The 24,563-nt window shown below is 38.3% G+C and overlaps 1 protein-coding gene across 1 annotated transcript in view; it reads right to left on the bottom strand.

Moving 5' to 3' along the window:
• LOC120523157 (cytoplasmic dynein 2 heavy chain 1) overlaps window positions 1-24,563 on the bottom strand; it is a 417,821-nt gene that overhangs the window by 144,803 nt on the left and 248,455 nt on the right. Inside the window, exons 75-76 of the mRNA XM_039744175.1 lie at window positions 21,812-21,943; window positions 21,037-21,109 (exon numbers count right to left, since the gene is read on the bottom strand). Coding sequence (XP_039600109.1) covers window positions 21,037-21,109; window positions 21,812-21,943 — 205 coding nt within the window. The remainder of the gene's footprint in view (window positions 1-21,036; window positions 21,110-21,811; window positions 21,944-24,563) is intronic.

The raw sequence follows: 24,563 nt of genomic DNA, 5'->3' as shown, positions 1-24,563 counted from the left end.
TGCTCTAAAGGAGAGACCAGGACCAAATGCCACACCTAATTCAAGACAGCAGAGGCAGGATTCAAAAATTCACCAAAGAGACACTATTTAAATCCCATAGGAGCCCCATCATTAAGGGTTCTGTTTTAAAGCTACTTTTACTTTAAGAAGCTATTATATAAATAAGAAGTACTTTGAATGTGAATGTACAAAAAAACATTTTACTTTGATTTTAAATAAACAGTAAACTATTTCTTCATCATCAACATTAAGATACTATTCCAGATCAAATCATCAAAGATGTATAACGTAAATAAAAACATGTCCAACAATAAACCAATATAGTACACACTGAATTATTATAACACAGTTCGAGTTACAGTTACGAAGTGCCACAAATCCCTGCATATCACTCTGATAAAGCTGAGCCACTGTAATACAATGCAAAGTTCAAGTGAAATATGATCAATTTTGAAAGTACAATGGAGTTTAGCATTTTAACCAAAAGTGTGGATGTAGGATGATCCTCATCAACAGTAACAGGCTTTATCATTTATATAGCATGGAAATAAAGTGCTGAATGTAGAAATATAAAACATAGGAATCAAGGGTTGATGGCTTCAAAAATACTAATTTCAAATCACTGTAGCAAGAAGAAAAATGGCCTGCCTAAGGTAAAGTCATTCCTTTGATTCTGGATTGCAGGAATCGTCGGGTAGAGGGATCCTTTCATCGGATCTGGCAAGCTGCCTGGCAGCTTGATGGCTGAGCTCTCCAGGACTCTAAACAAATTCAAATCCTATTATATGATATCATCCACAGTTAAATTCTGCTCTGTACTTGTAATATTTTTATTTTACTATTAAATTGCATTGATGATTACTTGTGTTCTGTTCTGTGCTCTGCTCTGTATTGCATTTACCCCCTTTCTTTTTGACAGCCACTGCATGCCCAACCTACTTGGAAAGGGGTCTCTCTTTTTTTCCAAGGTTTCTTCCATTTTTTCCCTACTAGGGTTTTTTTTGGGAGTTTTTCCTTGTCTTCTCAGAGAGTCAAGGCTGGGGGGGTTGTCAAGAGGGAGGGCCTGTTAAAGCCCATTGCGGCATTCTTGTGTGATTTTGGGCTATACAAAAATAAATTGTATAGTTTTAAAAAACCTAGAACTTCTTCTAAACATGCAAGTGTCTGTTAAATGGACTTCTTCTTCTTCTTTCGGCTGTTATCTGTTAAATGGACAGCGGGAAAAAATACAATTTACAAGTAGAGATTCATTTAAAACGTAGTACAAAGAAAGACATTCAGAAGATGGCAAATCATTGATATGCACATATTTCATATTCAGACTGGAATTGTATATTGTTGCCAAACCCCCAACTCATGATACCCCATGATGAATATCTGGCAGAGTTTTCTTGTTCAGTGCCAGTTTGAGTATCAGAATTTCTGACTAGAATCCAAGAGATTAGTACATGCACAGGCTAATGTCATCCATTTCTAGTTATTTACTGTATTTTTAATTATACAAATTATTGGTAAAATACTGTTGAAAAAAATTACCTTGCTAAAGGCAAAGATAACATACTTAAAAAAAACCAAAACAAAACATAATAGCAGTGGCTGAGAATAGATTCTATTGAAGCAAGGCCTCAACTTGCGGTTGTTTTGAATTCCACCTAATCTGTACATGTCTCATTACTTTGCAGAGTGTACTTTATTGTCACTTTATGATGCTTCTTAGTTGTAAAAAAAAAAAACAGGCTACTTCAGTTTGTCTCCCTTGTACCACAAGAAGTAATTTTGGCCAAGAAAAAAGAATTATAAATGCCAACATTAATAATTATTTTATGGCATTCATTTAAGTACTTAAAATGTATTTTTTTTTTAAATAACTGATTTACAGTTTTTTATGACTAAATTAGCAAACACCCCATACTTTGTTAATTATACCTTGGAGCATATATTTCAGTAGGGACTCTCCCTGTCACTTCTACACTATATCATTTGATTACTTCAAGAATACACATTGAATTATTATAAAGCAATATCCCCAACACCCTAACCATCCCCTTCCAATCCCAAAGTAAGTCTAGAGGAAAGCTATGATGGTAAAAATTAGTTGGAAAGTCTACACTGGCTGCCTTTGACTCTGTATTTTCCTACAGACTACTAAGGCTACATCCTTTTCAGACAGCAGTTAAAGATGGATTTTTGTGTCATAACAAATTTTCAACCTGGTAGCTCTCTATCTAACTTGCCAGCCTAACAGATAACATGTGGTGATGGGGACAGCAGAATCATAATCTGACCATGTGGCCCCATAAACCATTAATACATAAAAAATGTAGGTCCCTGAAATAGGCTGAACAGCCTATAATGATCACAAAATTCAATGGAATTGAAGTATAATTAATGATTTGAAACATTTACCCACGATTCCTGTTTACTGTATGCCCATCAGTATATGCAAAGAGCACAATATCATTATCCAATCAATGTAAGATGTACAAAACAAATCACATGATTCAAACTACACCATGTTTTAGATTAAGCTAAAGAAAATCCTTTGTTTTATAATAATGTATGCATGTATAAATGTAATTATATATATATATTTAATTATAATATATATGTAATTACGCAATTAATTTTAAAGAATCTTGATCAGAAAGACTTACAGTATGCTCCCCTATATGCCACATTTCCCTTGTTTTTTTAATAATAATCTAAATGCTATTTATGGCCAGGTTTAAAGAGACAACATGGAAAGATCCTATCCATTGAGCAAATAACATGAAACATTAAAACAAAAAAATCAGTAACAGCTCCATTCATGCTGTATTTTGCCAGAGGCACATGGTCTTGAAAAATAGATTCTTTGGTTCTGAAACTAATTCTCGCCCAAATAACATTTCCACACATAACAAAAGTGGCAGCTGAAGACAAAACATGCAAACCTTAGGAAAAATTAGTTTTTGATATTGCAATAAATTGGAACATTCAAGCAGCTGTTGTGATAAAGAATATGTAATTGTCCTCATCATCATCATCAGTACAAGAGACTCTGGTGCAAGAGAAACATGGACAAGTTTCCTGCCTATTTTTCTTTCTGGCTCTGCAGCTGGGTCTAGGTCTAGGTGATCTGGTTTGAAAGGTTCAAAGGATGGAGTACTTATCGCCAATACCGCTATGCACTTTGTCAGTGCTGCAACCACCATAAAATCCCTTTGCTCAAACTAATGGCCCATCAGCTTGGAATTATGATACTGCATCCCTACTGCCCTACCCCCAAAAAGCATAGCTAGCGTAATGCAGTTTGTGTGAATGTAAAAATAAATTATTTCTAGGCAAACAGCAGATATTGTTTGCTTTTCTTTTTCTGTTTCTTTTTTTTTTTTTTGCTTTTCTTTTTTTGTTTTCTGCGCCACCACCACCTACTCAAAGCATCATGAAGCTCCAACAATGATGGATGGATTAAAAGTCAGAAGTCTCCGTGACCATCATCATCAAGTCCTTCCGTGAGAACCCTAAATCCAAAGAGGACTGTTTCATTTATGTTAGGTAGAATGCCCAGAGGGGACTGGGCAGTCTAATGGTCTGGAATCCCTACAGATTTGATTTTTTTTCTCCAGCCGTCTGGAGTTTTTTTTTTGTTTTTTCTGTCCTCCCTGGCCATTGGACCTTACTCTTATTTTATGTTAATTAATGTTGACTTATTTTATTTTCTTACTGTGTCTTTTATTGTTCTATTCTTCATTATGTAAAGCACTTTGAGCTACTTTTTGTATGAAAATGTGCTATATAAATAAATGTTGTTATATTTTTACTTTTATTGCTCTGTCAAGCATGCAATGCCACTGCTTTTTATTTTTTTATATAAACTACATATAACTATAAGGTACTAAGAGTTTTTATGTGTTTTAAAAATGCCTGAATGCATTTATTAAGTTTCCTATTGTAATTTTCAGTTTACTGCCAAATCTAACTATAATATATTTAGCCAATTAAAAATAGTACATCTAAAAAACATATGAGTGATTAGTAAACAATTTTAAAGTTAATGAATGATTCATAACAAAGTAGTGCATTACATGCCCATATATATATCATTATACAGTATATAATACGCTACCGTGGCCGTTCGTTTGTCTGTCCAGGATTTAAGATCACGTGTAGCTTGCAAACCGTTAGACCTTTTGACCTGAAACTTGGTACACATATACTATGTGACATCTACTATCCACTTTCGGGGTGATGACTGACCTCCAAGTTTATTCCTCTTTTTATTTTTATTTTATTTTATTGTAGAATCAACTCTCGGCAGTGGCCAGCAGGGAGGCCGTGCGGCCCATGTGTACGGGCGCGGTTATCATCCCTACCACCTTCGCTTCCTCTACCTCTTCATATCTTAAATCATTCTTGAGGCAAATTGAGGACTTAAGTGCAAGCTTAAGTGAAAAATTAAAGAAAACTAACTAAGCAATTGCAACACAAACACTGACTTAATCAGTTTTAATACAGAAAGATGCAGACGAAAGAAGACAAAAAGCACTGAGAACCTAACTGTGTTTAACATGTTTTTTACATGTTTAATATTAGGGGTAAAACCTGACGACTGTGAAAATCTCATTAATGTGTTTCACACCCAAGGTAAGATTTAACAAAATCCAATGTGAAACTCTGAAAAAGTATTAAATTATTAATGGGCTAAAAAGGCCATCTCAAACAAAACAATAAAGTACAAAAAATACTTTCAGTTTTCATGAATACTGGACTTACCCACAGGCTAGAAGGGGTTGAAGCAGCTCCCAAATAAATCAAAAATATATATGAAAAAATATTTTGACTTTATTTGTTTGGCACACCTTCTAAATTATCTGTTGCAATGGAGGTAGCATCTGATGGTAGTTTTAGAGACTTGCTGACCCCAAGATGCCACTTTTTCTGTATTTCTCCAACAGAGATTGCTGGCAATTTTTTTTACCATCCTCCTCACTGTGTGTGGGGGTATTATAAACTTGGGTCCTCTTCAAGACAAGTTGGCAACAGTTTCTGTTGATAGTAACCTTTTTTAATTACTGCCCTAAATGTAGATATGAGCATTTTAAGGCAAGCAGCTATTTTAATAACCATTCCATGAATGATGAAGGTCAAAACACTTTTGCCTTATTTGAATTGTGTGTTCTCTTATCTTTCCCATGTTGACAAAAAAATAAGGAAATTTGACCTCTTTAACACCTTAGATTTATACCCTAGTTATACAGGAATGGAAGTTTTTACCTACTTTAAACATTTCTACGCAGTATAATCAATTTTGAAAAAAGTAAGATATACAAAAATGCTAAAGTTATACTTTGTTCATAAGAATTTCTAGGGGTGCCAATAACCATGGCATATGTGGTTTTGTTAAAAATAATTATTTCTTGATGAAAGATTATTTTTTGTCAGAATGAATTTACTTTAGTTAAAGGTTGCATTTCTCTCTTTTTCAGCGTGAGATTAAGGTTATTCCTCAAAAGATGATTTTAAATTAATCAATCGATTGTTGGAGATGTACTGATGTACTGACGTCATCTTTGCAAACAAGAGAGAAGCAGCTGAGAGTTGTGTTTTTTTCTGTGGTGTGAATTAATTAAAAAATACATTTTGCTCTTATAAACTTGTATTTTGGTTGCTGCTAAGGAGTCGTGATGGGATTTTTAGAGCTTTTTTGCTTTGTACCCTTCCCCACCATAACCTATTCCTCTATGGGGTGGGGAGCGAAAGCTTCAGATTCTTCAAAAATTTCAATCTCCGGTTTTCGAACAGATCTCAATATTTTAGGAACCCCTGATACTGAAAACATTGATATCTCGATGACGGGTGTGTGTCACAGTTTTTTGAAGAAGGTCTAGAGCTGAAATGGCTGGATAGAAAAATGCCAAACTGGAAACTTAAGCCTGTTATGAGATGATGATGTGTTAAAAGTTAAAACATTTTCTTTTAATAAAAAGAAAAGTTAAGGCAGTTTTAGTAATCCTAACTCAAATTTTAATGATGAGGCCAGGGCAATGCAAGTTCTGTTGGATGTTGGACTTTTTTAGATGACAGCTTGGAGGAGCTAGTCTTCTACAAGAGCAACATCTGCATTAGATTTGAATTGATCCAGCACCTTGAGCTCCCGGTCACTGAACTGGAGGAGGAGTTGGCTGGCCTGAGTTATTGTACATAATTGGTGGACCTGACACAGGGCATACTTTAGGGAGATAGTGTGCACCCCTACTGTGGCACGGGAGGAGATTACAGACCAGACAGGTGGGTCATGGTCATAAGGTGTAATGTAAGGGTTGCACAATGTCCAGGGGCCTCAGCCCTAGAATTGGAAGTGTCAAACCGTTTTCAGGTCCTTGCAGAGCTGGATGGTGTCTCTGAAGATTCTAAAGTGGCAGGAATGAAGAGCTCACTGTGCCACCTCAAAACCATGTTCTCAGAAACAGAGAAGTAGTGATAGCTGGGGACTCAACCATTAGATGGATTGAAGCACAGGTTTGTTCCAGAGACAGAGAATCTAGCACGGTGTGTTACTTTCCGAGTACACAGGTGGGCCCTGGAACAGTGGATAGGCTCTCGCTCAGAGAGTGGAAGGATCCAGTTGTCATTGTCTATGTTGGAACAAATGACATACACAAGGGTAGTCCATCAGTTCTACAATCCAAATTTAAAGAGTTAGGTACCAGGCCGAGGTGCAGAACTGACAAGGCAGTCTTCTCCAAACTTCTGCCTCTGCCATGAGCCAGTCCAGGTAAGGCAGGAGAATATAAGGCTTAACATTTGGCTCAAATCTTGGTGTAGGGCAGAAGGGTATAAGTTTATGGGGTATTGGGAATCCTTTTGGTACAGATGAAGCCTGTTCCGCTGCAACAGGTTACATCTGAACCAGAGGTGAACCAAGTATGTTAGGAAGGCATATAAGTAGATTTATTGAGGATTGTGTAAACTAGGGAATAGGGAGCAGGGAGTTTAGGACAGGTCAGGTTTAAAAATGTACATGGACAAACAAAAAATATTGTAAAAATAAAAATGCACAGTAATCTAAAGTCTAACCCAAGGTTTAAATGTAAAAGTAAAACTTTTGACACATTAAAAACAGCTTGCCTTAATGCTAGAAGTATCGAAAATAAAACAAATAAGTTGGTGCTGTATGTAGAGGAGGATAATTATGATATGATAGTAGTAATGGAAACCTGACTAAATAACAAAGAGAATATGGAGGGATACATAGTTTTTTGGAAGATGGATTGAACAGAAAAGAAGGTGGGGGTTGCGGTTTATGTCAAACATAATTTAAACACATGTCCTCTTCAATTGGAGGATGAGCCCCATTTTAGAGAGGGCATGTGGCTTCACCTCGAAAGCGTTAGGGAAAGAGGCCTTATTTTCGGAATATGTTATAGACCGTCCAATGTAGACAGTGATTTAAACACACATCTTTTTAGTAATATTAAAAAGGCAAGTTTACAGAGTTATTATAGTCATGGTGGACTTTAACTACTCCAATATTAACTGGGATAACCTTGTAAACAGCGGAGCACAAGAGCAAGAGTTTTGAAAAGCAATCTGTGACTGTTTTTTAACATAGTATGTTAAAGCACCAATGTGGGCAGACACCTGTCTAGATTTAGTATTTTGTAATAATCATGATAGGGTGTAGAGGTAATTGAACCACTAGGGTCAAGTAACAATAATATAATAGAGTTCTCAATGTTTTGTAAGAGTGCAGATTATAAGACAAAAACTGTTAAGTTTAACTTTGGTAAGGCAAATTCTGAACAGATGCATCAAAGTCTAAGGAAGATAGACTAGGATAAGCTTTTAAGTATAGAGACAGTTGAGGAGCAGTGGAACAGGTTTACAAAACATTTACATGTAATGCAGAACAGGTACATACCTAAATTTAGAATTAGGACATAATTAAAGAAATACCTCTACAGAAGGTTAATAGTTAAAAAAAAGTAGTTAAAAAGGAAAAAAACAGCTGTATAAGGCATATAAGAATAATAACTCCAATGTGAATTGTAGGGCATATAAGAACATGAGGGCAACCATTAAGAAGGATATTAGGGAGGCTAAAAGACAGTTAGAGAGGAATATAACAGATAAGGTGAAAAACGACCCAAAGGGACTATTTTAGTAGTAAAAGAACAGTCAAGGAGGAGGTAAAGTGCATCAGGAAGACTCTAGGGGAATTAAAAAAATACAAACATTGACATAGTGAATGCTCTAAACTCGCACACATTTGAGGAAGTAGATAACCTAATGGGACTACTAAGTAGGTAGTGAGGGACTTAGAAATTGTGGAGGGAGTAGTACTGCTTAGATTAAATAGACTGAAATCAAAGAAATCTCTAGCACCAGATAATATTTACCTTTGAGTTCTTAAGGAGGTAAGCAAGTAAATATATAAATCCTTGAAGCATATTTTTAGGAAATCACTGTACACTGGGGAAATTCCAAAGGACTGAAAATGGCAAATATTATCCAGCTATATAAAAGGGGTGACTGGGCAGACCCAAGCAACTACAGGCCAGTAGGCTTAACATGCATCACAGGGAAATTAATGGAAGGACTTATTAAAGATAAGATTGAGCAACATATGGTAAGAACAGGAGTTTTACTAAACAGTGAACAATGGTTCAGAATTGAGGAAGCTGGAATTCTATGAGGAAGCAAGAAAATGGTATTACTAAAGAGAAGCATATGATATTATTTATCTTGACGTTCTGAATGCATTTGATAAGATGCCACATGAGAGGTTGGGCATCAAACTAAAAGAAGTAGAACTTCAGAGTGATGTTTGTACATGGGTGCAGAAATGGCTCAGACACAGGAAGTGGAGGGTTATGGTGCATGGAGCCTTATCAGAATTGGGTGAGGTTAAGAGTGTGACACACAGGGGTCAGTGCTAGGGCTGCTGTTATTTTTAATTATCTATACTAATAAAAGGCAAAGCCCTCACTGACTCACTCACTCACTGACTGACTGACTGACTCATCACTAATTCTCCAGCTTCCCGTGTGGGTGGAAGGCTGAAATTTGGCAGGCTCATTCCTTACAGCTTCCTTACAAAAGTTGGGCAGGTTTTATTTTGAAATTCTACGCGTAATGGTCATTACTGGAAGCTATTTTTCTCCATATACTGTAATGGAGTTGAGCTCGAAAGCTGTGGGGGGGGCGGAGTTTTGTGTGACATCATCACGCCTCCCACGTAATTACGTGAACTGACTGTCAATGCAGTATGTAGAAAACCAGGAAGAGCTCCAAAAAGCGCTGAAGAAAACATGCATTATATAATTGAGAAGGCAGCGAAACAATAAGAAGCGAGCGAGTGACATATACACCCATATTCATGAGTGCTGCTACTTCGGAAACAAAGCACAGTGTAAACCTAAAGTTTAAATTAAGTTCATAGACAGGCTGCCGCTGGCGTTTGTCATGCCCACGGGTAATGCGGGATACAAGTTTAATGAGAGGACGCAGGATATAAACGAGAGTTTTGATCACTTTGTAACTAAGTTAAAATTGCAGGTGAAGGGCTTTGCTTATGCAGATTCCGAGAGACTGTGTTTGTGGGGGATTGACAGTTAAGGCGGTGGGGAGTCACATCACCATCTCCCCTCCCATTCACCTCATTTCGCTCTGAGCTGAGCTCCGCAGCTAACGCAGTCTTACGGAAGCGACTTTGTGACGCTGCCACCAAATACTCACAGAACAATCCACAAGTTAATACACACGCTGTCTCTACAGTTTCTCCACACTGAATCCTCCAGGCACTACTTACAAAAGGTTACATTGACAATCGTGTTACATTATTTTTAAAATGTTTCCTTTTCTTAGCACAAGCACAGCTGAGAAGCTTCGATGCATGTGCTCCATAACGCGTTAAAAAATCACGCATTTAATCATACTTTGCATTACAAGCAATGGGGAACTTCTGTCAATGCATGATTTCCTGGTATACCGATTACATTGATCAGCGCTCCCCGATTCATTTTACCTTCGCACCCCCTTGGTTTGAGAAGAAGTATGAAAAAATATGAGGTTAACACAGAAAAACAGATAACTAATTGAAGCTTTATGAATAATCGATTCACCATCAATAATTGTTTTGGTAAAGCCATACTCCGTGTAATCCTCCTTCCATTTTATAATTTTTCCGCCACTAGCCATGATTAAATGAACGGTAAAAAGTAAGAGCGAAGCGAGGGTGACTTATTCAGGCAGGCAGGCGACGGCTCAATAGCTCGAATTTGGATATAAGTAACTTCTATTTAGTCGCCAGAAATATCTTTGTTAGGAATGGAAGTTGAATTTAGTCTTTAAATTTCTATGGTAAAGAAAAAGTTATGCAATGATGACTAAATTTAACTATATAAAGTCAAAACTTGTATATATAAAGTCATTTCGGAATAAATAAAGTCAAAACTTGAATATATAAAGTCAGCGCTGGAATATATAAAGTCAAAACTTGAATATATAAAGTCATTTCCAAATATATAAAGTCAAAACCTGAGTACATAAAGACGGCGTTGGAATATTTCGGAATATATAAAGTCAGCACTGGAATATATAAAGTAAAATCTTGAATATATAAAGTCAGCATCGGAATATATAAAGTAAGCGCTGCAATATATAAAGTCAAAACTTCAATATATAAAGTCGGCGTCGGAATATACTAAGTCAGCGCTGGAATATCCATCCATTTCCCAACCCGTTGAATCCGATCATAGGGTCACGGGGGTCTGTTGGAGCCAATCCCAGCCAACACTGGACGCAAGGCAGGAACCAATCCTGGGCAGGGCACATGCATCATTTTCAAAACATTAACGGAACAGTGTTTTTTCAATTTATTTTTCTGAATACGTTTTTGTTAACTTAGTTCAGTTCAGAGTCGTTTCAATCAATAGATTTTGACTTTCACTTTATATATTCAGTAGTGAGTTTATATACTCCGATGTTGACTTTATATAATCAGGAATGACTTTATATATTCCGACGCTGACTTTATATATTCAAGTTTTCACTTTATATATTCCAGCGATGACTTTATACATCAAGTTTTGACTTCATATATTCCAGCGCTGACTTTATATATTCAAGTTTTGACTTTATATATTCAGAAAAAAGTTTTGACTTTATGTATTCCGACGCTGACTTTATATATTCAAGTTTTCACTTTATATATTTGGGAATGACTTTATATATTCAAGCTTTGACTTTATATATTCTGACGCAGACTTTATATATTCACAAAATCAATGTATTTGCCTGTTTGGCACCCCATAGTATATGTGTGTGTGTATATATGTACACATGTATAGTATATATATATATATATATATATATATATATATATATATATATATATATATACTGTATGCCAGCAACACTCATGACAATGACATTACGTCAATCATGTTACGTTATTATTAAAATGTTTCCTTTCCTTTTAACTTCTCCACTGTCAAGCTGGGTATTTTGCTATATATATATATATATATATATATATATATATATATATATATATATATATATATATATATATATATATATATATATATATATATAGATAGATATATAGATAGATAGATAGATAGATAGATATGACAATAACACTCATATCAATGACAAAACAATTACATTAACAATCATGTTATGTTATTTTTAAAATTTTTCCTTTTCTTTTTCATAACTTCTTTAACACAGTACTTCTCCGCTGCGAAGCGCGGGTATTCTGCTAGTATATAATAATTTGGATAGGAATATAAATAAAAAGTTGGTTATGTCTGGTCTGCAGATGATACCAAGATTTGTGGAAAATCCAAATAATCTGGAATTAGTTGAATCATTACAGCATACAGGCTTGGGAAGATTTGTGGCAGATGAAATTTAATGTCAGTAAATGTAAATGTTACGTTAGAATACACAATGGGAGCTCTGGGAATCAAAAGCACACTTTAGTTGTAGTGGACTCTACACTATTAACTTCTAAACAGTGTTCAGAAGCTATTAAGAAGACAAACAGAATATTAGCTTATATAACATGATGTGTAGAGTACAAGTCCAAGGAGGTTATGCTCAAGCGTTATACCACATAGGTAAGACATTATCTGGAATACTGTGTACAGTTTTGGTCTCCAGGCTACAAAAAGGACATAGCAACACTACCGAAAAGAGCAAAAAGGCTGATTCCAGGGCTACAGGGGATGAATTATAAAGAAAGATTAAAAGAGCTGAGCCTTTTCAGTTGAAGCAAAAGATTAAGAGGAGACATGTTTGAAGTGTTTAAAATCATGAAGGGAATTAGTACAATGGATCAAGTATGTTATTTTAAAATGAATTCATTATGAACATGGGACACATTTGGAAATTTGTTAAGGGTAAATTTTACACAGAGAACCATAGACACTTGGAATAAGCTACAAAGGAGTGTGGAAGACGGTAGGACTTTAGGGACCTACAGAACTTGACATGATGTTATTTTACAAGAATAAAGTGGATTGGACTGGCGAGCTTTGTTGGGCTGTTTGGGCTGTTCTTGTGTAGATTGTTTTAATGCTGTCTTTTACTCAACTTTTCTCAGTGGTGGCAATAATTGTGGAGGGGACTGTATATATGATTTATAGTCAACTGAGTTGAGGCCATTTATACTTATGGTTGAGGGACATAGGAAAAGAATAGGATAATAATGTTCTAGAAATTTAAAAAAACAGCCTTTACTTGCCACAAAGGCTATATGCCTTTTGTTTACCAAATGCTTGCAGCCACAGAATGATTCACTGCTTCTATGAGTGTGAAAATTGATGGTAGAGTTTCAGAGGCAGCAGTCTCTCGGCTGTCTGCCTTCCTATAATGATGCTGCAACCAACAAACGGAAGACAAACTAGCAGAATTTGATTCACAAAGTTGAAATCTTTGGGGCACTGAATGACCATGCCACACAAGACATTTTTGTTTCCGATCTATGCAGATGGATCACTTATTTTTCTTCCATCATGAAGACCAAAACACTTTGTAAAAAGTAATGAATCTTTTGTTATTATTATACACTATGTCATAGGGTCTTATATGTTTTTTTGACTCTTGGAGGGCCCTTTAAGGTTTGTTTTAAATGGCATTGCTCCATGTGGATAATTTTTATGCATTCAGCCTGCACTGCCTTCCCTTACATGGAAAATATGTCTGGCCACCGAGACTTGAAGATCAGTTTGTGCCATACCATAGTGGCAGTATACGTACCATTGACCCACACCAGACCTTCACAGCCTCACATGCAATGAGCTGTACACGTTTTGAATGACATACAGCCAAACTGACAAATGGAGCAATAAGTTGGCACACAACTGTATATATTTCCCATACTTATAATCTCAGATGCTGTTTATATCGTTCTGTGCCTGTTGTCAGAGGTGGCTGGGGTGGCGACCCGGCCGGGACACCCAGGAGGACCGGAGGAGGGCTTGCGCCTTCCCCAGATCATCTGGGGGCGACCGCCCTGTTTCCTTTGGGGGCCACGGGTACAGAGCTTTGAAGCTCCACCCTGTAGGGGCCCGTGGTTGCTGCCAGGGGGCACCCCCATGCCTTTGGAGCCCTGGACCTCAGCACTTCCGCCACACCAGGAAGTGCTGGGGGGAAGAAGAGCAGGGACACCCGGAGTGCTTCCGGGGATGCAGCCGGCACTTCCGCCACACGGGGGTGTGTCCGTGGAGGATTACCGGAACCCACCTGGAGCACATCTGGGTGATAATAAAAGGGGCCGCCTCCCTTCATTCAGGGCTGGAGTCGGGTGGAAGCAGGACGAAGCAGAAGAGTGTGGAGGCAGCCCAAAGAAAGGCATTGTGTGTGAGTTGGTTTCGTCCGATGCGAGAGATGGATGTCTGAAGTGGAGCTCCACTAGCAGTGGTGTTATTTTTCATATTATTTGCTTATTATCCTGAGATATCCTGTATTTATTTAACCCGAGAGGGACTGCTACAGTATATGTAAGCACATATAAACATGGCCAACAAGAAGGGGGTTCGAAAGAATCGAAAACTAAAGCAATATCCAAGCTGCGATCAGCAAACCCCAGTTCAAGATATGGCCTTTCAGAGACAGACCTGGATCAGATGGGCAAAAGCACAGACTCCTCGGGACCACGGTCCGCTACATCGTCGCCGGCTGAGAGCGAAAAGGGGAGTGAAGGTGCGATTGTGAGTGCAGATCTGGATAGCTCGCCGATTGGAGAAGATCACCTGAAACTGGAAAGGGCCTTGAAGTCCACGGCTTCAATTACGCGAGCCTGGAGCAGCGGGGACACCGGCTACAGCAAAGTCTGCTGCTTCATCTACGGTACAAGAAAGCACAATTGAACTATCTGAACTGAAGGTGTTGCTCGCTGAGCTCACGCAAGATATAAAGAAAAGCGAGAAGGCTAATGAGAAAGCAACGGCAAAGGCACATGAGAGACTGAAACAGGAATTGAAACAGGAGATGAAACAGGCCAATGAATGGCTGCAACAGGAATTCCAACAGGCAAATGAAAGGCTGCGACAGGAATTCCAACAGGCAAATGAAAGGCTGCGTCAAGAGGTGCAACTTGAGCTTCGACAGGTGCTGGGTAAAATTGAAGAGCGCATTCAGGAAAACTCGGTTAAACTGAGCACGCTTACTGATCAATTGGAGGATTTCAAGGAGACATTCACGAATCGGATTGAAATGGCCGAACATTTAGCTGCCAGTGCCAAGGAAAGAGCAGTAAATGTCAGTTCCGAATGCAAAAAACTCGAGAAAAACTTGGAGACAGACTGGCTGCTTTATAAGATGGGAGTAGAAGGTATAATGTCAGAATTGAAGGTCTGCCGGAGAATCGAGAAAGTTCAAACCCTGTGAAATTCGCAGCTGAACTTTTTTCTAAAATAATCGGGGACAACTTTAAAGCAGAATCTGAGATAGCAGCGCTTACACGTCACGCTGATCAAACACCGTCAGACCCGACCAAGATCTTTTATAGTTCGTTTGAACGATTATCATTTAAGCTAGAGGTGATGGCACTCCTCAGAAACAAGGAAGATATTATATATGAAAATAACCACATTTGTATCTTCCCTGACTTCTCTCCAGCAACAGCTACTAAACGCGCAGCCTTCTATAATATTAAACAGCGGCTACGGCAAGCCAGTGTCAAATACAGCCTCCTGTATCCGGCAAAACTGAAAGTGGAATGGCAGGGTCAATTCTATGTCTTTGCTAGCAAGGAAGAAGCAGAAAAGGAATTAAGAAAGCTGATCCCGGGACTATTCTGATACATAATAGTGAGTCATGGCGGTTAATGATAAAGCAAAGATTAATAATCTTTTGTCTGATCTATTCATTTTAAAATACGGGTTTTTATCAGCATATATTCTAATATATTCTCATTATTACTTAGTATTACTAGGGCGCTATCTGTTTATGTTTTATTGTGCTTAATTATTCTTTTTCCTCCTTTTCTTTTTTTTTGTCTCTTTTTCTTTTCTAATTATTTGATCTCTACCCTAAACGAGACTGTTCAACATCATACCCTTGATTTACTGTTATTGCTATTACTGCATTAAGACTGGTTATGCTTCTTCTAGACACATTTTTAACACCATCCCCCAGGTTTATTATCTGGGTGTATCATCTTAATGCACTAAAATTGCTGAAGACTATATATATTTTAAGTGCAAAACTCCTTTTTTTAAGAGATATCTCTATCTTTTAACCCTAAAGCACTGCTGCATTGGAGCTTGTTTTGCTTTGGACGTACTCTGTCTCTGGGTATGTCAGAGGACTGGGACTGTGTGAAGTGGGTTTTAGCCTCACTTGGGGAGGCAAAAAGGGAGGATGGGGGGTTAAGGGGGGGAGAGAAAGAGAGCAAGCCTGATCTATACCTAATCTATCCTCTCAATCTTTATAATTATAAGACTATAAAATGACATCGAAAGGCATTGTGTGTGGCCAGGACTTTGGGGAACTTGAAGGGGTTTGTGTGCACCTTGAACTGTAAACAGTGTTGTAAATAAACATGTGGTGGTGGAATTGCAACATGTCTGCCTGTCTGTGCCCTGGTAACATTCACACTGTTCATACACCTACTGTATTGCATGCTGTTAACCTCTGTTCATTGACTGCTTGCTGTTTTTGTGTAGTGGTTATTTATGCTTCAGCTACACTTAAGACTTGACACTACATGTTAGTATTTCTGCAGTTCTAGTACAGGTAGTTGAAGCTCAAACAATGATTCAAACCCAAGGGCCATCTATCATTACTTTCCACCAAGTTCACACCTGGCTTTCATGATTATACCTGTCAGAACACAGTACAATCTATTTTCTGATTTGTAATAACTTGACAAACATGAAGGTTCACAGTTATGTAAAGAAACTTTCTCAGCTATGGTGGTTTTAGAGATCAACACGAATGGTACAAAATGACAAAAGTCTGACAAGTTTATGAATATAATATTAAAAGTGACACTGTTCTGGAACAGGATGCTCTGCATATTGTAAAGATTGGGTGTAAAAACACTTAAAACTTTAAAATTCACTCACAGAGTAATTACAATTTGCTTATGACCTATTTCTGAGCAAAGAAAAAAATATATATTCAAAACTATTAAGTCTAAAGTTCAGTCTAATTATGATATAGAACTAAACTTTTTATCTTTTTAACAATACCATATTTACTAAAAGTAAAACTTAAACTAATACAATATATTCAACTAAAATGCAATATGAAGAAAAACTAAAACTAAACTGAATTTTCAAGTAAGATCAGAAATAATATCGAAATAAAAACTAGTATAAAAAGGCAACAAAAAAGCATTGCTTCACAGTGCCTACACCTGTATACATGCGTATTCACACTCACACAGTGTTAAAGCGGGATCACAATTTAACCAAATAGGCACATCTTTTGGGATGTGTGAGTGCCCAGAGTAAAACTAAAGCAGATGCATAGAGAGTATGAGTAAAGAGTTGCTTGTGAAAACTGAATGCAGGTTGTCACATCTGCTAGACGAGGCGTTAACCATTTCACAAATATAAAGTACTGCATGTGACGACCAGTCTATATATAGATTAAAATGCCCCAGAACATGACAAAAGAGTTGGCTTCTGACTTATACAAACATAGCAACACCCGGTTTGGTATTTCAGATCTAGCAAGTTCAAAATCACAGCTTCTCCATGCCCTTGAGTTGCAGCAACAACAGCTTTACTGTCTTAAATTTGACAGATTTGACATTATATGATGTTTCAACGTGAAGAGCTAGACCCCCTACATCACTCACTTGTTTCTTTCCCTACATAAACTTTAAAGAATTTGAAAGCAACTGTTTTTGTGTCAACTAAAATCAGGTTAGCAGTCATTCAAAGTAAAATCATTCTTTGCCACAAGTGCCTATTGCAAACAGACTCCCTTATTGCTCCTGCTAATGGAAAAAAATGCTTTTAAATTTCAACACCAGATATCTCATTCACCTTTTTTTTAATTTTTAAACTGATGTGTATATTTACAAATTCAATCTGAAAAATGGCTGTAGCATGGATGTTACCGTGCTGAACTGGTTAAACATGAAAAACATCATTTTCAAAAATGACAAAAAAATAAATACATCAGCACCTAATTTATCTGACCTACTGAATAATAAATTATCTATATATATAAAATTCACTAAGGCAAGACAACCATGGAAAGCACGCCGGAAGGGGCGTGGATTCACTAAACCGCCGACAAGTGAGACACCTATGGCCCACGCAGAAAGGAGCCACGCCCACCAACTCCAAGACCATTGGATACAACAACTCACAGAGCCACGCCCACCAACTCGAACACGACGACACAGAAAAACCGGCGTCATTTATATTCGTCTGTCGTAGAGATCACATGCAGCTCCGACCCACGTTGACTGTTAATAGAGGCATGTTTCTCGGAGGTGAATCGCCATATGCGCCGTGTAAAACTGTTTGCGAGGGGTATCCCATGGGATCCTTAAAACGTTCCTTTACAACTGAGGTTAAAACACAATGAAGTGAGCAGTCTTTAAAAAACGAGTTTTCGGTTACGACGCACGACCGCGTGCACTATAGCAAACTGTTTTACACACTACATACAGCAATTCGCATCCGTGACAAACATGCGTCTTCTTAGATACTCCTGCACTTTGTACACACCCCTCTCACACCGTGGTCGGGTGTCTTGGTGGATTATATATTGAAAGGCAGCCAAAACCGCACAGAGCAATGAAAAGTCTACGTGGGTCACAGGTGAATCTGGACTGTACAAAGATGACAACGACTCGAGTGACGAGTTGGAGGTGGGCACATGAGCAGGCAGTGTATACTGAACGAGAAATCAGCAGACTAGCATGACGGAGGGAGCGGAGTGGATGTCCTTCTCCTCTCCTCCTGTTCCACCCTGAGCGCCGCACGGACGATTGTGTGTTGGTTCGTTCCGTGCATTGGTTAAAACCCAATGAAGGAAGCAGTCTTTAAAAACCAATAAGCCCTGTGCCTCTGTTTCATTACCGTCTCACCTGCTTCACCAATGCAGGCCCCACAACAGGCGATCCGGCGGCGTCATTCCCATGACCCGCCAGGGCAGCCAACCGGGTAACCAAAGTCTTTGGGTTCAGGGGGTAGTATGGTTACAAAGCTGAAACTTAAAGGAATTGACGAAAGGGCACCACCAGGTGTGGAGCCTTTCGCTTCATTTGACTCAACACAGGAAACCTCACCCAGCCCGGACACGGACAGGATTGAGAGATTGATAGCTCTTTCTCGATTCTGTGGGTGGTGGTGCATGGCAGTTCTTAGTTTGTAGAGCGATTTGGCTGGTTATTTCCGAAAACGAACGAGACTCCCGCCTGCTAAATAGTTACACGACCCAAAGCGGTCGGCGTCCAAATTCTTAAGAGGGACAAGTGGCTTTCAGCCAAGTGAGATTGAGCATTAACAGGTCTGTGATGCACTTGTATGTCCGGTACTGCACGCGCTACACTGAATGGATCAACGTGTGTCTACCCGGCGTGGGGAGGCGTGGGTAAGCCGTTTTACCCCATTCGTGATGGAGACCGTGGCTTCCAATTGTTCCCCACGAACGAGAAATTCCCAGTACGTGCGGGTCATACGCTTGCACTGATTATGTCCCTGCCCTTGGAAAAGCCCCCCATGGTCGGGTGACTTGGTGAATTATATATATATAAAAAAAAGCAGCCTGAACCGCAAAGAACAATGAAAAATCAACGTGGAAACCGACTGAGGCAGTGTTTGGAAAATTAACAGTCAATGTCACTCACAGGTGCGTGTGGACTGTACACAGACGAAAGCGACTCAGGTAGGGAGTTGGGGGCGGGCACATAAGCGGGCAGTGCGTACTGAACGAGCGCCGTTCAACCCCGTCCTTCGCTTTGGAAGGAGAAAGCGCAACGGTGCTCCTCCGATTTTCAGTCACGGACAATTGTATGTTGGTTCGTAGCGTGCATTGTTGCAATGTTACTTTTCTTGGTGGTTTATTAAATTACGGATTTTTCAAATGTTTATTTTTTCCTCTGTGCTTAAAAATCATTTAAAAAGCGGCCTGATTATGCGGGTTGGCTAGTATAATAAAATTCAGTATTATTGAACTGTTTTTTTTTAAAGACTGCAATAAGAATTCACTTAAAAAGAACTATGTAATCATGCAAAAAATGGAAATGGAAGTGGAAAGTGAAAGGATTTTATATCAAGCCATTAAATTGTGTATTCCTTACTGTAAGATGTATTGACTTATCAATTCAGATTTATTTTTTTGCTAAATAAAATAATTGTTTTTCTGTTATATATCAAAAAAAATCTGCCAATGGAGAAAGCAAAATTTACTTGGCAAGATTTCTTAAAATAAGGTAAAATAATCTTAAATACACATTTCTTGATAAGTTGATAAATCTTAATATAAGGAAAACAAGACTTAACAGCTTGATATAAAACCTTTTCACTTGCTTAAATTTCATTTTTTGCAGATTGATAGATAGATAGATAGATAGATAGATAGATAGATAGACAGATAGATAGATAGATTGCATAAACAAAGCATATTCTGAATATGAAATATTTTAATATTCATTATTGAATGACCTAATTCAGCAGCAAACTTGTTTTTCGGATATTTTTCAATTTCATCCCATACTAATTATGTATTCAACCTGTACCAAGCTGACAAAAATTTTATCGTGATCACACGTTGATAACTGATGGAATACAGGGAGCACGTTAAGTGAGTTTTTCATTACAAATACATTTGCATATATAAATTATCAGTCATTTTAAAATAAAAAATAAATATTGAAGAAATAAACAAAAGGCATTATTTGGCTGCTCTTTGTCACACTGCAAATTTTGGCACAGATACTAATTTACTGATAAACATTTTCTAACTTACATCATTAGAGATAAACATTTTTTCTTTTAGTGCAACACCAAAAATATGTTTTGCATCGATTCAGGGATGTCACGTGGCCATTTGCTATCAGCATAATAAAATCAACAGCAATTTTGGATGATCTGGAAAGTTGTTCACTCTCTTTTCAGGGTATCTACAGATCTGTATTCACTGTTTCCTCACTGCTCTGGCTAGGTTTGGACACACATTATGAAGATCTGTCCTGCAGTGTGTGGTTTTGGGGAGTAATTTTTGAGGACGACCTTAATTTGGTTGTGTGTGGTCACATATTCTTGCTACTGCATTAGAGACCCTGGACTTCAGGCATTTGTCGGGAAAGGAACATAATGGTAATTGTTATGTGAAGTTCAATGTAATATCTTAACTTGAGTAACAAGTGAAACTACTCACTGACACTTCAAAGTGAAGATAGTCAAGCACATTTTAAAGTATGACTTTTGAATTTGAAGTACGAATTTTAAAAATGTTTCCTAACATGCCTCCAAGACTGCAAGTTACAGTTATTTTTACAGTTTATTTTGATATTCACCATACTTACTACTGAAACAGTTGCTATCAAACAGAAAAAAATACAGCTCTCACCTAGGCTATGTGATGCAAAGAAAGCCATGGAACTTTGAAGTCTATCTGGTCTGATTGTTTGAACCACCAAGACCTTAAAAGAGAACAGAAAAAAGTTATTTTGCATAGACAATTCCAAAAATAAAAAACAAAACAATCTGGAAACCTCATCTCTATATGTCTGTAGAGATTAATATAATCAACATAATATTATAAAGAACATGTGTTATAAATTAATTAAAATGCCAATTACTAACGCCCGTATAATAAGGGGTCACAAATGTAGGCTAAACTCCTCACACAGAACTGCAAAGGACTTCTGAAGTTTTGTTTGTTAATATGCCTAAGAACATCTGTTTTGGTCTCAAAAAAATTATATCCATGGCCACAAATATATTGTCTGATAGTTCAACAAATTAGTAGACAGAAAAGACGGACAACCTCAGAGACAGAGAGAGTGAAAGCAGATTTAGAAACAAGAGAAAGAGCTAAGACTAGTTATCTTGTATTTTCATCAATACAACCTCAGACAAGAGTATGCTGTTAAAAACAGGTGGCATTCTTTAGGATTTTTCAGCAAGGAATTTCCCTAAATCATGTATGCTTTTTGGATGGTAGGTCACTGATAGTTCCATAAAAGATAGGTAGGAGACTGATATGCGACTGTAAGATTGTAAAATAAGAAAGGAAAAGGAGTGCAGAGAAAAAATGCTCATGTTTCATTCGCCACATATTGCAACATGCCATTTACTTTTAGCTTTTTATTCACTGCCAGTATGTAATAATAAAGAATTACCTGTTGAAACAATGTAATTTTTTTAGAAATAGAAGCTGGGAAGTCTTGTTCACATGTGGAACTCTGAGAAAAATGTTGCCAGAGTGCTGCATCATCAAGACATAAACTCTGATATAAAGAAGGAAACGTGTTCTAAAAGAAAGAAAACATGATGATAGATAAGCTTACAAAAATAATATTTACATTTTTTAAAAATTATGCTTAGTTGAAACAGCTTTTATATAGTCTGTCTACCTTGTCTCCACAGAAATGTGGACATGTTAGTGAAGTGAAATGAATGTCAAGGATCTCGGCAATCTCCAAAGTAACAGTATGGACACTCATTTATGGTTAATAATGTAAACAATGATAGTGTTTAAATTTATATCTGGGTAAATCTCAGTCTTATACAGAATACCCTCTAGTTCTATTTGCACCAAGCACTCCATAATACAACTAAAACTCTTTCATCAATCACATTTATCTTATTTAAAATTGTCTAAAATGCGCCCAGGGCAAGACCCAAACCTGCAAGAGTTTGCATCCAGCATCACTAGACGAGATGTTTTGGGAGTGCACATATATCTCAGACAGCCTTGGTTTAACAATCAATCATAATCCATTATCGGAGGTATTTGGTGTACTGCCAGATGGGATTAAAGCGCATAGTGAGAAACTGATCGTAATGTTTAATAAAATATGTTATGACACATTACTATTACATAGATTTATCTTGCTTAACTGGAAGAATCCCAACCAACCTTTTATAAATGACTGGGTAAGTGACATTCTATATTATTTTAAATTAGAAAAAATCTAATTCTGTTTTGGTAAATAATTCAAGAATATTATTTAAGAAAAAGAATTCTGGATCTGTGATTGACTCTATTATGCTATTAATAAGTCAAGTCAAGTCAGGTCAGGTCAAGTTGGGGAGCATGCACTGGTACAGTGCGTTGCCGCACCCACTACTCAACGAAACAACTCGGGATACCGGTTTGCAACCCCCCCAGGCAGATACACGGTCCAGCCCCATCCTCTGGAAATGACCCTCTATCTGCCGCAGGCAGGTGTTACGTGGGCAACCCCTTGGCCTGGTCCAGCCACTTGGATCCCCAACAATGAGGATGTTATGAGCCAGATCACCCTTGGGGAAACGTGCTACATGGCTGTAGTGCCTTAACTGACGCTCCCTCACAATGCTCATTCGACACAAAGTCAAACCAATGGTAACCAAGGATTTTCCGGAGAGACACAGTACCAAAGGAGTCCAGTCTTCATCTCAGGTCACTGGATAGCGTCCATGTCTCGCAACCATATAGCAAGAAAGGAAGCATCAGGACTCTAAAGACTTGGACCTTCGTCCTTTAGCATAGATATTGGGAGCATCACGCACCCCTTTCCAGAGACCTCATAACGCCCCATGCTCTCCCAATCCGTCTACTGACTTCATAGGAAGAGTCACCAGAGACATGAATGTCACTACCAAGGTAAGTAAACTTCTCAACAAGGTCAACACACTCTCCACAAACAGACACACTGCTGATGGCTGTGCTCAAGAGGTCATTAAAGGCCTGGATCTTGTTTTTTATCCAGGACACTGGCAAGCCCAGACACTCAGACTCCTCGTTCAGTCTCTCAAGCGCCCCAATCAGAGCCACCCTTGACTCCGCAAAGATTACAGCATCTTCAGCAAAGTCAAGATCCGTGAACCTTTCTTCACCAACAGATGCCCCACAGCCGCTGGACCCCACAACCTTGTCTAACACCCAGTCCATACAAGCACTGAACAGATTAGGAGCAAGAACATACCCCTGACGAACCCCAGAATCAACTGGGGAAAACGCAGAGGTCCTGCCTCCACTTTGCACAGCACTCACAGTACCAGTGTTTAGGCCTTCCATGATATCCAGCAACCTCGAGGGGATCCTGCGAATCTTCAGGATGTCCCACAGGGCAGCTCGATCAACTGAGTCGAACGCTTTGCGAAAATCACCAAAGGCTGCAAAGAAACTGCCGATATTTGCGTTTGCACTCCATGAGAACCCTCAGTGCCAGGATCCAGTTTATGGTAGACTTCTTAGGCGTAAAACCAGACTGTTCCGGTCGCTCGTAAGTGAGCAAGTGATCACGGATCCTATTGAAGATGACCCTAGCAAGGGCCTTACGCGGCACCAAGGACAGTGTTATCGACCTGCAGTTGCTGCACTCCAGGCGATCACCTTTCAATTTCCAGATAGGGACGACAAGTCCTGTTTTCCAGTCAGTTGGGATAATGGCAATCTCCCAAATGGAAGCCAAGATTGCTTGCAATGCCAGGGGACAGCCTTACCACCAGCCTGGAGAAGTTCACCACGGATACCACAGATCCCTGCAGCCTTTCCACACCTCAGCTGGTTCACCACCTGTGCAATCTCAGTGAGATTGGGTATTAATAGTTGTTATAAAGGTTTAATCCTATTAGAGTGAATACCGAGGTAACAAAATCTTCAAAATAACGAATACTTTTGTGGGCCTGGTCAAACGTTCATAGAATATCATGTTAAACAAATCTCATCTTAATGAAATTTAAATCTCAGTATAACAAATGTGTTTTCAACCAAAAATGGTCACTGAAGATAATGCATGAGATGCAAAAAATACTTAATGCTACACTTTGCATGTCAAGTCTTAGGAACCCTGCAACAGGTTGTCTCAAAGGAAGAAGAGAGTCTGTTGTGAAATTTCCGGTCTTGGGCAGTCGCAACATTATACACATAGCCTAATTTGATCA

This window comes from Polypterus senegalus, chromosome 2, assembly GCF_016835505.1.
Source record: "Polypterus senegalus isolate Bchr_013 chromosome 2, ASM1683550v1, whole genome shotgun sequence".
In the NCBI taxonomy this organism is placed as follows: Eukaryota; Metazoa; Chordata; class Cladistia; order Polypteriformes; family Polypteridae; genus Polypterus; species Polypterus senegalus.
Note: the sequence above shows the minus strand (reverse complement) of the source record. Positions and strands in the feature narration are given on the sequence as shown.